Source organism: Medicago sativa, chromosome 1 (assembly GCF_051527215.1).
Source record: "Medicago sativa cultivar Bolivia chromosome 1, Bolivia_mono, whole genome shotgun sequence".
In the NCBI taxonomy this organism is placed as follows: domain Eukaryota; kingdom Viridiplantae; phylum Streptophyta; class Magnoliopsida; order Fabales; family Fabaceae; genus Medicago; species Medicago sativa.
The window spans coordinates 81,643,487-81,656,484 of record NC_140749.1 but is presented as its reverse complement, the minus strand read 5'-3'; the positions used below and the strand labels follow the sequence as shown (position 1 = coordinate 81,656,484).

At 33.3% G+C, this 12,998-nt stretch overlaps 1 protein-coding gene across 13 annotated transcripts; it reads left to right on the top strand.

Moving 5' to 3' along the window:
* The first annotated feature begins 35 nt into the window (after window positions 1–35).
* On the top strand, window positions 36–7,130 carry LOC146958087 (uncharacterized). 13 transcript variants are annotated; one of them, XM_085741224.1, is made up of 6 exons: window positions 36–2,433; window positions 2,769–2,930; window positions 4,296–4,409; window positions 4,731–4,803; window positions 5,733–5,888; window positions 6,626–7,130. In XM_085741224.1, the coding sequence occupies exon 1, from the start codon at window positions 95–97 to the stop codon at window positions 2,408–2,410; it is 2,316 nt and encodes a 771-aa protein (XP_085597350.1). In that variant the 5' UTR covers window positions 36–94; the 3' UTR covers window positions 2,411–2,433; window positions 2,769–2,930; window positions 4,296–4,409; window positions 4,731–4,803; window positions 5,733–5,888; window positions 6,626–7,130. The 13 variants fall into 13 exon arrangements, with proteins under 13 accessions (XP_085597350.1, XP_085597345.1, XP_085597346.1 ...); XM_085741219.1 differs by having other exon boundaries at window positions 4,296–4,518; XM_085741220.1 differs by having other exon boundaries at window positions 3,034–4,518.
* The last annotated feature ends 5,868 nt before the right edge of the window (window positions 7,131–12,998 follow it).

Sequence of the window (12,998 nt, the reverse complement as noted above, 5' to 3'; positions counted from 1 at the left end):
TGTCTTAAAAAAAAAAAATCAGAATCCTTCTCTTCAAGCAAACTTCAAATCAAACAAAAACCCCAAAACCTAAAACAGAGAACAAAGCAGAAAGATGATGAACACTAACACCGTCGCCGGCGGCAGTGGTGGTGGTGGCGGAGACGGCAGAGGAAAAGAACAACAACTGATACAAACAATAACCACAATACTAACCAAAACTAAAAACGAAAACCCACAGAATCTTCAACAATTCATCCCACACTTAACACTTCCAATCATAATCTCAATCCTTTCATACAAACCTCTTCATTCTCAACCAAAAACCCTACTTTCCTTCTTCAAATGGTTCCAATCCAACGCACATTCCTCTCTCCTTCATTCCCCTAAACCCCTTCTTACTCTCCTCCCTCCTCTCCTCTCTCGTCGCAAATTCTCCGACGCTAAATCCCTTCTCCTCAATTTCATCTCCTCTGATCACCCTCATCATTCTCTTCATGCTCACCTCCTTCGTGCCGATCACTCCGTCCCTAAACCCTTACTTGACACTTCCCTTGCTGCTTATGTCATCTCTAAACACCATGAGCTTGGTTATCAGATTTTTAACAAAATGAAACGCCTTTGTTTTCGACCGAATTTGCTTACTTGTAATACTCTTCTTAATGCTCTTGTCAGGTCTAATTCCTCTCATTCTTTGGTTTTGTCAAGAGAGGTTTTTCAAGATGCTGTTAAGCTTGGTGTTCAACCTAATGTTAATACTTTTAATATTTTGATTCATGGTTATTGTTCTGATAATAATGTCGAAGAAGCGCTTCGGTTGATTAATCAAATGGGGGAATATGGTTGTTGTCCTGATAATGTTACTTATAATACTGTTTTAACTGCTTTGTGTAAGAGAAGTCAGTTGAGTCAAGTTAGGGATTTGTTGCTTCAAATGAAGAATAGTGGTCTTGTTCCTAATAGGAATACTTATAATATTTTGGTTCATGGGTATTGTAAGCTGAAATGGTTGAAAGAAGCTGCTGAGGTTATTGAGTTGATGACTAGGAGTGGTATGTTGCCGGATGTTTGGACTTATAATACTATGGTGAGGGGTTTTTGTGATGAGGGTAAGATTGATGAGGCGGTTAGGTTTAGAGATGAGATGGAGAGATTGAAACTGGTTCCGGATGTTGTTACTTATAATACTTTGATAGATGGGTGTTTTGAGCATCGGGGTAGTGATGCGGCGTTTAAGTTGATGGAGGAAATGAAGGCGAGGGGAGTTAAGGAGAATGCTGTGACACATAATATAATGGTTAAGTGGTTCTGTAAGGAAGGTAAGATTGATGAGGCGAGCAATGTAATGGTGAAGATGGTGGAAAGTGGGTTTTCTCCGGATTGTTTTACTTATAACACGATGATTAATGGTTATTGTAAATCTGGAAAGATGGCAGAGGCTTATAAGATGATGGATGAAATGGGAAGGAAAGGATTGAAACCAGATACTTTTACTCTTAACACCTTACTGCACATTATGTGCTTGGAGAAGAAGCTAGACGATGCTTACACCTTGACTGTGAAGGCTAGGAAGCGAGGTTATATTCTTGATGAGGTAACGTATGGAACTCTAATCATGGGGTATTTCAAGCATGAACAAGCAGATAGGGCGTTGAAGCTTTGGGAGGAGATGAAGGAGAAGGGAATTGTTGCCACTATTATCACTTATAACACTATAATCAGGGGGTTGTGTCTGTCTGGGAAAACCGATCAAGCTGTAGACAAATTAAACGAGCTTTTAGAGAAGGGTTTGGTCCCCGATGAATCTACTAGTAACATAATTATTCATGGCTATTGCTGGGAGGGAGCGGTAGAGAAAGCATTCCAGTTCCATAACAAAATGGTAGAGCACTCCTTGAAACCAGATATTTTCACATGTAATATTCTTCTTCGAGGTCTTTGCAGAGAGGGAATGCTGGAGAAAGGTCTAACACTATTTAACACATGGATCTCTAAAGGGAAGCCCATGGACACAGTTACCTACAACATAATAATATCCTCTTTTTGCAAAGAAGGAAAACTTGAGGATGCTTTTGACCTTATGACTGAAATGGAGGGGAAAAATTTGGAGCCTGACCGGTATACCTATAATGCTATTGTGACTGGGCTTACCAAAGCTGGTAGAACTGAGGAAGCAGAGAAACTGGCGTTGAAATTTGCAGAGAAAGGGCAACAGGTGAAAACTCAAGACATCTCTCCGGAGCTTGGTACAAGTGATATGATGTACTCAGAGCAAATAAGTAGTTTGTGTACTCAGGGAAAGTACAAGGATGCAATGAAATTGTTTCAACAGGCAGAGCAGAAAGGAGTTAGTTTAAATAAATATACGTATATCAAGTTAATGGATGGACTTTTGAAGAGGCGGAAAAGCATATCAAAGGCTGTTAGATAAGAATGACACGATAAACTGTCTAGGTATGTATTTTGGCATTTGGATTTATGTTGTCCGTAATGCTGTATCATGATGTAAAGACAATGATGTCATGCAAGTTTTTTCGTTTTCCAACATATGTATATTCTATTTGTCCCATTTAAATAAGCACCTGTTTTGTGAGTGTAAAGAGGTGCTTATATAAAGGGACGGAGAGAGTAGTTAGTGTTTTTCAACTATGGTGACTATTTAGCATTTTGACTTCATATGTATTTTATAACCGAACTTTTAAATCATACATTTATACTGCACGTATAGCAGAACTGCACTAATATCTTTAAATAACCGAACTTTTAAAACCGATTTGCAAATTGAGCAGGGGTAATTACAAGTCATAACGTTTCACTACCCGGAATTCCATTCCAATACAATATGATGAATACTTGAACCCTAACTGCTCGCTGGCAGTTTATTAGTCTCATCTCAACACTTGATGCAGCAGTAACTGTTCAAATATTAGTTTCACTACCCTGAATGCGAGGTGAGGGTTTGTCATATATTTTTTTTGTTATTTAATTTTTAAGAGGTATTAGAATTCACGCATAGTCACAAAATTCAGTCAAAAGCCCCCCTGCAAAATGCAGATTGGGACGTCCGTACCTGTTCGTTTGCCTGCGACAATTTTTAGCATCTGTTTTCGGCATAGAGCGGATGTTTTTGTTGGTGGTGGGTATGTTTCTTCTACGATTAGAAGGGGTAATGGTAGTGTTCTCAAGATAAGGACAATAGGCTGTTTTCCAAGAGCAAGGTGTATTTATTAGAAGGGTCGTGGTAGTTTGCTCGTGGCTCTTAGGATTGTTAAAGTTGCTTTATATGCTGTTGTATAAATTTTGAGTTACATTTTCCTGGTTGTTGTTTTAGGTTTGTTTAAGTTGTTGTCTAAGTGTGCTCATGGTTTTGACTTTTGAGTTACATTTTAAGCTGCTTTTCAGTTACATCTATCGTTAGTTTGTGTGCACGCTATATAACATTTTCCTGGTGATCCATTGTCTAAATTTTGAGTAAATTTTGTTCTATAGCCAAAACAAAAAAGATCTTAATAATTTAAGCACGTATTCCTTAATTATCCCTTCTTCCAACCTCTATCAATGTGGATTTTATAACTTTTCCTTGTGAAAAATGTGGCAATGCCATCTCCAACCTTAATCATCATTTTCTGTCAAACTTTCATGTAATTTTGCTAGATAGTGCAACAAGTACACAACTTAGTAGAAGATAATTAATTCCATTTAACATTCTTATGTATTTCGATTTGTAGCAACTTACAGTAGTTTAGTAACTTCGAGGCAAATTTAACCATGTAACTGAAAAGTAATAAGGTTGCTTGTTGTTAATAGATATAGTATTTCACTCTGGTTTATTTTCTATTTTCTATGACCCTTTTGTGGTTTTTAATTTAAATATTATGGTTGTATAATATATTGTGTTCGATTCCTTTGCGTCAAATTGCTCTTTGTGGAGGTCCATATTCTATCATATCTCACATATCAAAGTATTACATTTATTGAATTCTTTTGCTTTTATTGAAATTAAATTTGTGTGACAATAGAAGGGTGGATGAAGAGATGTATAAAATGAAAAACAGAGAGAAAGAAACAGTAATGTAAGGATGCGACAAAAAACAAAGAAACAGTAAAGTAATGTAAGGACGAGGCAGGGTGTGGTGAATTTGATAAGTAAAAAGTACACCAGTCATGCTGATGTTCCTTTTAGAGGAGCATTCAAGTGAGGATCTCAGTCTGTGCACAGCGAGAAAATGAGAGATGAATCAAGATAACTGATTGTGGTTGTATGAGTTATCATTACCTTAATATCATTAACATTTTTTTTGTTGTTTTCTAAACAGAATTAATCAGATACTACACTTAACTTGGACAAACGGCACTTTACTCTGTTCACTTAGTGAAGTACCACTAGCTGTTGTGAGAGATTGTATTTGTTTCCGCTTCTCGACAGTGTGGTAATAGCCTCTGATTAAGAGCTGTTTGTGTTGTGCATTTATTCTATTATTTGGAGGAGGATGCAAAATTCAGCTTTTGAATCTGAACACTTCACTAAAGTCTAAAACTGTATGCTTTATTTGCATTTCCTCTTCTATTTTAGTGATTTATATATTGCATTACGAGTTATATGAGTGATACATACTTATTATCTTTTATGTTACATTTGCATTTTCTCTTCTATTGTAGTGATTTATATATTGCATTACGAGTTATGAGTGATACATACTTATTATCTTTTAAGTTACATGTTGACTAGAAATAACTTTTAATATGTTTAGGCTTGACAACTACTTCCTTGCTGCCCTTCATGGTCAGCGCCATCATTCAATTCTTTTAAAGTAATCCAACGAGGTATACTCATAGCTTAATTTTTTTTAATGTATATGAAATTAGACGTGTATGTTCAGTCCTATGCTATATAGGTTATATGTTCAATTATAATGTTTTCCATTCAAGTTAAAAAAAGTCTTCGTGAATGAGACAAGGTCATGCCATTTATATTATATGTGATTTGCGGTATATATAGTTTTCTAAATGTCTCCTATCTTAGCTTTTGTTACGTTTGAAAAACTAGTTTTTATAGTGTTTTGGGTTCGAGCCTGAAGGGGTATTAAGGTGTCTATATAAGTTCAGTCTTTATTCTTGTTGCTGAATATGAGGTATTAATGATTGTTAGAATACTCTTTTCTTCATTTTGCAAGACTTCATTAATACTTTTAAGTTATAATAGAAATTCATGACATACTCTTTTTCGTTTTGTTAACGTTGTACTTACTTGACTTAAAGAAATGGACAGTAGTATGGATATTTTTAAGGGTTAAATACGTTTTTAGTTCCTATAAAATTATAAGCTTTTAAGTTTAATTCCTAAATTTTTTTTATTCACTTTTAGTTCCTATTTGTTTTTTATAGGGACTATTTTGGAGGACCAAAAGTATTCATTTTTGTAAAAAGTTTTCAAAATAGGGTTCTTACAAACTACAATATTATGGAGGACAAAAATTATCATTAAAATTTTATAGGGACTAAACTTGAAAACTCATGATTTTGTAGGGACTGAAAACATATTTAACCCTACTTTTAATTATTTTAAGAAAACGTAAAAAGAAAAGAAGAGGTGGCAGAGCTTGAGGAAACAACTTACATTATTATTAATGTTGTTACTATGTTATTAGTTGTAATGGTTTGGCATCATGACAAATATTTTGTTAAGAAAACCTTGGCTTTGTTTTTTTCTTTTTTGTTTTGATTGTTGGTTTTTTTTTTTTTTTTTTTTTCAGGTTTGCTTACTTCTTCTGAGAATGTAAAGTCTTCACCTTTGTTTATTATTCATTTTTCTCTTCATTCCCAAAGGGACCAAAGTTCATTATGTACTTCTCATAATAAAACGGTCATTTTGAAAAGCTCTTGTTCTGCTAGAGCTGCTTCTGTTGAAGGTAAATTTTGTTATTCCTTTTCTGTCTGTGCATAAAATGGGATATGCTTATTACTCAGATTGACTACTAAGTAATGATTGGATATTTGTTACTTTGTATTGTGTTGATAGGAATCTTTAATAGAAAATATATGACCTTTTGAAGATGAAAACTTTGCTGTTTTGTGGTTAAAAGTGGAAACCTGAAGAAATGCTATTTATAACTATGTGTATGAGGGTTAAGACTTTAGCTGTGGCATGAAAAATCTGAAAATGGACATCAATAGGATTGTTGTTTGGTTTAGGAGGTACCTAAGAATTGAGGACAATCATGCGTTAGTGTTTAAAACTTTGGATTTTCTGAAGTTGAAAAAAGCAAGTAGGTTTTTAGTGTCAACAATTAATATGAGGTTGTTTAGGACTTAATGTCATAGGGGATAACCCTCTTGAGTGTTTGATTTGTCATCTATAGATTAAAGGGTGGCCTAATGCACAAGGATCCCACCATTGTGTCTCTTATATATTTGTCTTCTGTAGATGCTACACAAGTGAGGAAAAATGGTTAATTCTTTTAGTATCAGAACACTTGTATTTTGGAATTACTTGAATTGTTTTGGAATGCATTGTATTTTGTTTGCATCTCTTTTTTGTTGTGTACCTTTGGATTCTTTTTGCTGTATAAAAAGTGCTTGTTGTGCTTGTTCATCTACCACTATTCATTAATTTTCCTTACGTTTTTAGTTTTGATGTCACTAGAAGAAGTCAAGCAATTTTGATCGAAGGTCATTTCAAATTGGGATGACCCTGTAGATATATGTGCTAAAGAGAGCAAGTGGAATTAAAGCAGAACATGCATTGGATGCGGACAATGTCTTGGGCAAAGAAGAAAATCTAAAGGAAGGTTACAATGTGCATATTATGTAGAGGAACCAAGTTCTGCAACAAAGAAAGAAAAAGAAAAATTCAATTTGCTCGTGTGTGTGAAATTTAATGTGCATTAGATCCCAGTATTACTGGCCCTGTGTATTCATGTGTGTGAAATTCTGATGTGATTTTATTGATGTTATGATGATTTGTTTAACCACATATTTTTAGAGGATTCTATACATTTGCATAGAGTATATCAGTAACTACTTTGTAGGACTTCCCACACTTCAGTCATATGTTAAAATAACTTTTATGAAGGTTTGTGGCAAAAAACTATATAATATGGTGTGTGATATTGCGTCGTTTGTTTTCCCTTCGAGACGCTATTGATGATCAATCGTCTGTGTTTCTATTTTGTGTGCATTATGTTTTATGATAACAATTTGAATCATCTTTATATTTTCTCCAAATCCAATTAACTCAGTAATATCATTTTCCCACTCAAATGAGAGCAATTTAAGATAATTGAGTCTCTAATACCATTGTCTGGCTCTAAATGAAGGTAATTTTTAAATCTCATGTGCATTAATAAAATTGACACAGTTGTCACCTAGCTATTGGTAAGGGGGTTGAGATACTTTAGATGTGGGGGGGGGGGGGGGGGGGGGGGGGGGGGGGGGGGGTGCAGAATAGCGCAAGCGATCATGATGACTGAGCTAAAATTTAAGATGGGTTAGCAACAGATCCATCAATGGTAAATGGGGTCAAAAGAACACCAAAAATGAAAATTGACAAATAAATTTAGACTATTACTTTTTCCTCCTATGTCATTCTCGTGCGTCCCGTGCTTTTTTCAAAAATGTCCCTGTGCAATTTGGATTTTAAAATCTGAATTGGCGAAAAACTCATTTTTTTCACCCTACACACCCTATTTCAAGGAGGAAAAAAAACAGTTACGATTATATATCCGAACTGTATCAGCACAAATTTTGAACATGTTTGTAACATGGGTAATCATTTTAAGGACAATGTTAATCTTCCTAACTCTCATGGATAGTCATTTTAGGTCATTTTTAGTTGTTCTTAGTCATTTTAACTCTCATGAATCGCACACTTAATTCATTGTGAATAGATAGCTATTCAGTTGACCTATCCAATGTTTACTTAGGCTTTGTTTGGGAGTTTGGAGGGGAAGGAAAGGCTTTGGGGGGAGAGAAATATAGGAGAAAATTGATAAATCTTTCACATTTTTTGAAAGAGTATTTTTTTAGAGAGTGATAAATTAATTCTTGTGATTAATATATTTTTAATTTTCCTGATTTTATGGGCAAGGACAAGTTTCGGAGCAATCTGATCAAGTAGCTGAAAATCAGATTTTTTACTAAGAACGACTAACAATGACCTAAAATGACTATCCATGAGAATTAGGAAGATCAACATTGTTCTTAAAATGACTATTCATTTTACAAACATGTTCAAAATTTGTGTTGATACAGTTCGGATTATATAATCATAACTGTTTTTTTCCTTGAAAAAGGGTGTTTAGGGGGTGTTCGGATTCTATAATCCGAAAAATTCAAGCAACACGCCCTATTTTTGAGGTTTTCGGATTATAAAATCCGAATTGGTGAAAAACTCATTGTTTTCATCCCATAACAAAGAAAAAACTCAATTCGGATTTTAAAATCCGAAAATCTCAAGGGCATTTTTGAAAGAATAAAAATAGGGTGCGCGAGAAACGGATAGAGTGAAAAAAGTAATAGTCTTAAATTTATATAATGCGAGGGTAATAACATCGTGAAAATAAAGAATAATCTATACTCATATAATGGGAAACCAAGTTTTGGTGACACACATATAGAAAAAGTTGATGGCAAGTTTTTTTTTTTTACCATATTATATGATATTATTGGTACGAAGTTTTCACCGTCGTTTAACAATAACTAATCTTTGTCGGAAAACTAATGAGACATACAAGTTAGGTTCTCTCCTTCCAACCAAGAGCCGAGAAGTGAATCCCTGGCCATTTGTTTAAGGAGTTTATGTCCCTTGTCACTTAGACCAACCCATTGTTGGTTGATGCCAAGTTTAGTGCAACATTATTATTTTTAATTTACCTTCCTTTTATTTACAATTTAATCTTTTTTTATCTGTTGAAAAACCAAAATTTTCTTGAGTAATCACAGCAGACAATCACACTAACATGTCTGTCAATGCGCTAGTAGTAGTAAAAAGAAATTGTATGTTCTTTTCAATGGTTGGTAAAAAAAAAATAAAAATTGCTTTTCACAATGGTTGAATTCAGCTGTCGATGGAACTGGTCAACTAGGTTTTGTACCTTCAAAACATTTATGTCCGTTAGAATTTTAGATTCCATGAGACACAACTTACCAAATAAGTGCTTTATGAAGTAAATAATACTAGTAGACAATCATTCTTCTCTTGTTAAAAAGTTGCTTGTCTTTTGTGAAATGGAACTATAATAGATGGGAAAAATGGTAGCTAAGACGTGATATTGTTACATGTATGATGAAAGAATAAAGTGCTCATATTTGCAGGCGTTTGACCTTAATTGTAAACAAAAATAAATGACATTTTATTTGTTTCACACATTCACATTTCGATAATTAAGTACAAAATGTAGAAAATACACACACAATACCTAAGATTATATATGAAACATTTGAAAGAGAACATGCTAAAAAGAGAACATGCTAAAATCATTTGAAAATTAATGATTATTTAATTGTTATTTTTTCTACTTTTTCTTTTTTATGTGTGTGTGACCAAATAAAGGGTTTAAATCTTTGTGTCCACCCAAGAGTTTCTCTACCCAATAATCATTCATGAATATTATATTTTTTAAAAAAACAGATTGGTTATGATTTGATTTCCCGGCCAAGTTATGTCATTTGCTACATGAACCTTTTATGCTTTTTCGATTCCTCATAATCCGAAATTTTTCCTTATTTATGCCGAGGACAGTACACTGCATTTGGAAATTGGAATCTTAACTTTCTTACCCTTTACTTCCTCCGTCCCGGAATATCTGAGTCAGTTTGGTTTTTCATACAGATTAAGAAAAATGTATAAATAAAGGGGAAAGTGGAATATATTGAATTGGGAACGATGAAAGTAGTATTAATTAGAGTTATATTGTATTGAGAATGATGAAAGTTGTATTGAAAATTGAAATGACTCAATTATTTTGGGACATTTTTTTTTAGTAAATGGGTCAGATATTCCGGGACGGAGGGAGTATATATTTATAGCTAAGGGTTTTCATTTGATGTGACAAAAAATATTAGTAAGGGCATCTCCATAATAGAAGCTAAAGTTCATTGGCATCCAAAAGATAGGCTTTGTTTAAATTTTTAATTCTTTGTCTTGAATCTTGATGATTTTCATTACAGAGAAAAGGTGAATTGGTTTGGTTCCTTGATGATGTTTGGTATGCTTTAATGGGAAAAGTGGTTAATATTTATGTACAATGCCTCTTTTGGAACCTCAAATTACTATTTTTTGATTCCTTTAGTATATTATTTTTGGACCCAGAAATCTAACACAGATCTTGAATCAATTTGATTCCCGAAGCAATCACAAACCCAGAATATTGGGCTTTCTAGCTAGTAAATTTTAACAAACTTTAACCCCTTTTTTAAACCTTCAATGATTTAGGTTCACTTCCTTTGCAAGAAATAAAAAAAAGGTACTTGATGAAATGTCGGCAATCATTTGCAAACTTGTGGTTGGAATAACACATCTGTCTCTCTTTCTCATCTATAGTTTATGATCAGATAAACCTTGAGACACCTTTGTGTATATATGTACCTTACTATCCTTTTTGCAAGTGTGTACAACATCTAGGGCATGAACACTAAAGTGTGAGGAAAAATATAAGAGGAATGATATTTTGACATCCAATTTCCAACAACTTTTAATGACAACATTTTTCCTCTCTTTTTATTGAACAATAACAATAGAGAGAGAAAAAGGAAGAGAGAGAATAAAAGTACAATGAGAGTATGAGAGAGATGGTTGTCACAAAAGTTGTTAAAAAATGGATGTTCAAATATCATTTCTCAAAATATAATTCATAAACTCCATGCTTCAAATTATCTTTAAGAAATTAGCCTAAAGTTTAATCCTATGGGCAGAGCTATAAAGTTTAATCTTTTAAACCGAGTAGAACTGCAGTGAGCGATAAAACTCTTCTTCAAAAGTTTTAACATCAGTTTAACCAACGATGATGCAATGCATGCCTTAACATCAGTTTAACCAACGACGATGCAATGCATCACTTATAACATTTTTATCCAAAATTTTAAGACATTATGTATAAGTCTATCACTTATATGCTATTCAACATCTACTTTTCACCTAAAATTTTAAGACATGTAAGTGAGACTCTTACACTTGATATACCAATAATCTTCTCCTCAAATGTGAATTCATCCATTTGTCAGGATATACTCCGCCTCAAGCAAAAACTTTTTCATCCACGTACACTTATACAACATTGCCACTTCCACATGCATTTACACCTCATGGACCAATTCCATTCCATTGATTAAGCCTAAAAAAATATAATAATATGAACTTGAATTGTTTGATTATTACTTGCAAAATGACTTTGTATTAGATTCTGCAGTCTGTCCCACTGCAAAGCTTTATTACCATGATATTTTGATCTTATCATTTTTAATGTAGACAGGGAGAGATTGTCAATCAGAACAATGTGCACTATCTCAACCTAGAGAATCTAGAGTTTGTCAAACTAGGGACACCAACCTTTATATTGTTTAATTAATTAGTTACCAAATTACTCCACTTGAAACCCTTTTTCACAAAGGTTATAAATAATTTTAAAGGGTGCATTAGTGTCTAAATATGCTCTAACATTAAGGCCTACCTTTCACCCCATATCCAATTTCAATTCCTTTGTTTGCAAAACAGCACTAATAATATTCTCTAAACATTTAGTTTGAATTAATTAATTTTATTATTAATATTCATTTTGAGGTACAATGTCTTATTGTTTTGACCTGGTGCTGAAAACATGAAAAGGCCAATCATTTTTCTACTTTAGACAAGATGCATCTTTTTATCAAGAGTTTTACATTAATCATAGTTGAGACCACAGAAGTCATGAAATCACCATCAAGATATATAATTATGGAAGAAAAAATACAAAAAATGATAATGATTAATCATTTTAGTAGAAATAATGGAGGAAAAAAAATGTGATTTTAATCACTGCATGTTATTTATAAAGCTGCCATGCAGTGGTCACAAGCTAAACTATAATTTAACTATCCTTTTGTATTGTCCTGTTATGTGCTTATCACTTATCCTACGTTGTCCTTTTTTCTGTAAAAGAGTGATAAAGATAGAAGTGGTGCTTGGATTTTTGGAGAAACATGCAATATGCCAACATGTGACAGAAAAGAAGAATCTAGTATGAAAACAGAAAGAGATAATGGCAACATGAAATGTCATCCTCACTTGAACCAACTTTGGTAGTTGATCGGTTGAAATGGGGCAGGAAAGGACTATGTGATGTATATATAAGTGCTATCCAACCATATTCTGACTGACATGCTACATAGTTGCAAGCATTTTCACTTAATAGAAGAAATAATGAATTTCTTTATAATATAGAAAAGTTGTGAAATAGAAAGTAAGTCATTTAATTTAGGAGAATCTATATTAGTTGCATTGCATGTATTTGTTTTGTAATGATCACTTCTATTAATTTCAGTGGAAAATTTGTGCTTTGTTTGAAAAATTTGCAGTCGCATACATTTATTTTTTTTGTTTATGATTATTTGCTATCATGTATGAGAATGAGACTTTAAAATAATTCGCTTAAATATAAAGGAGTTGGACCGTCAATGATAAATGAGACAGTCCAACACATTTATAAACTTAAGCGATCGCGAGGGTTTGAACTCCATTTTGGATATCTTTTAGGTCCAAAAGTAGGGATTTGGATTTTGCAGAGTATCTATGACATATTTATTCATCTTTATCGTCTTGGAAAATCAACGATGGGAATATTTAGCGATAATCATCTAAACTGGAATGTGAGCATATTAATCTCAAAATAGACGGCCTAGATCAATTAATTCTTTAACTTACTATTTTTTTTTTTTTTGCTGCATTGAATTCAGGTTGTGAATTAAGGGGCTTTACAAACATAAACGTTGTTTTGAGAAATGTTCGAAACATTCTCTTTCTAACATTTACTTTTTTATTAGGTGAA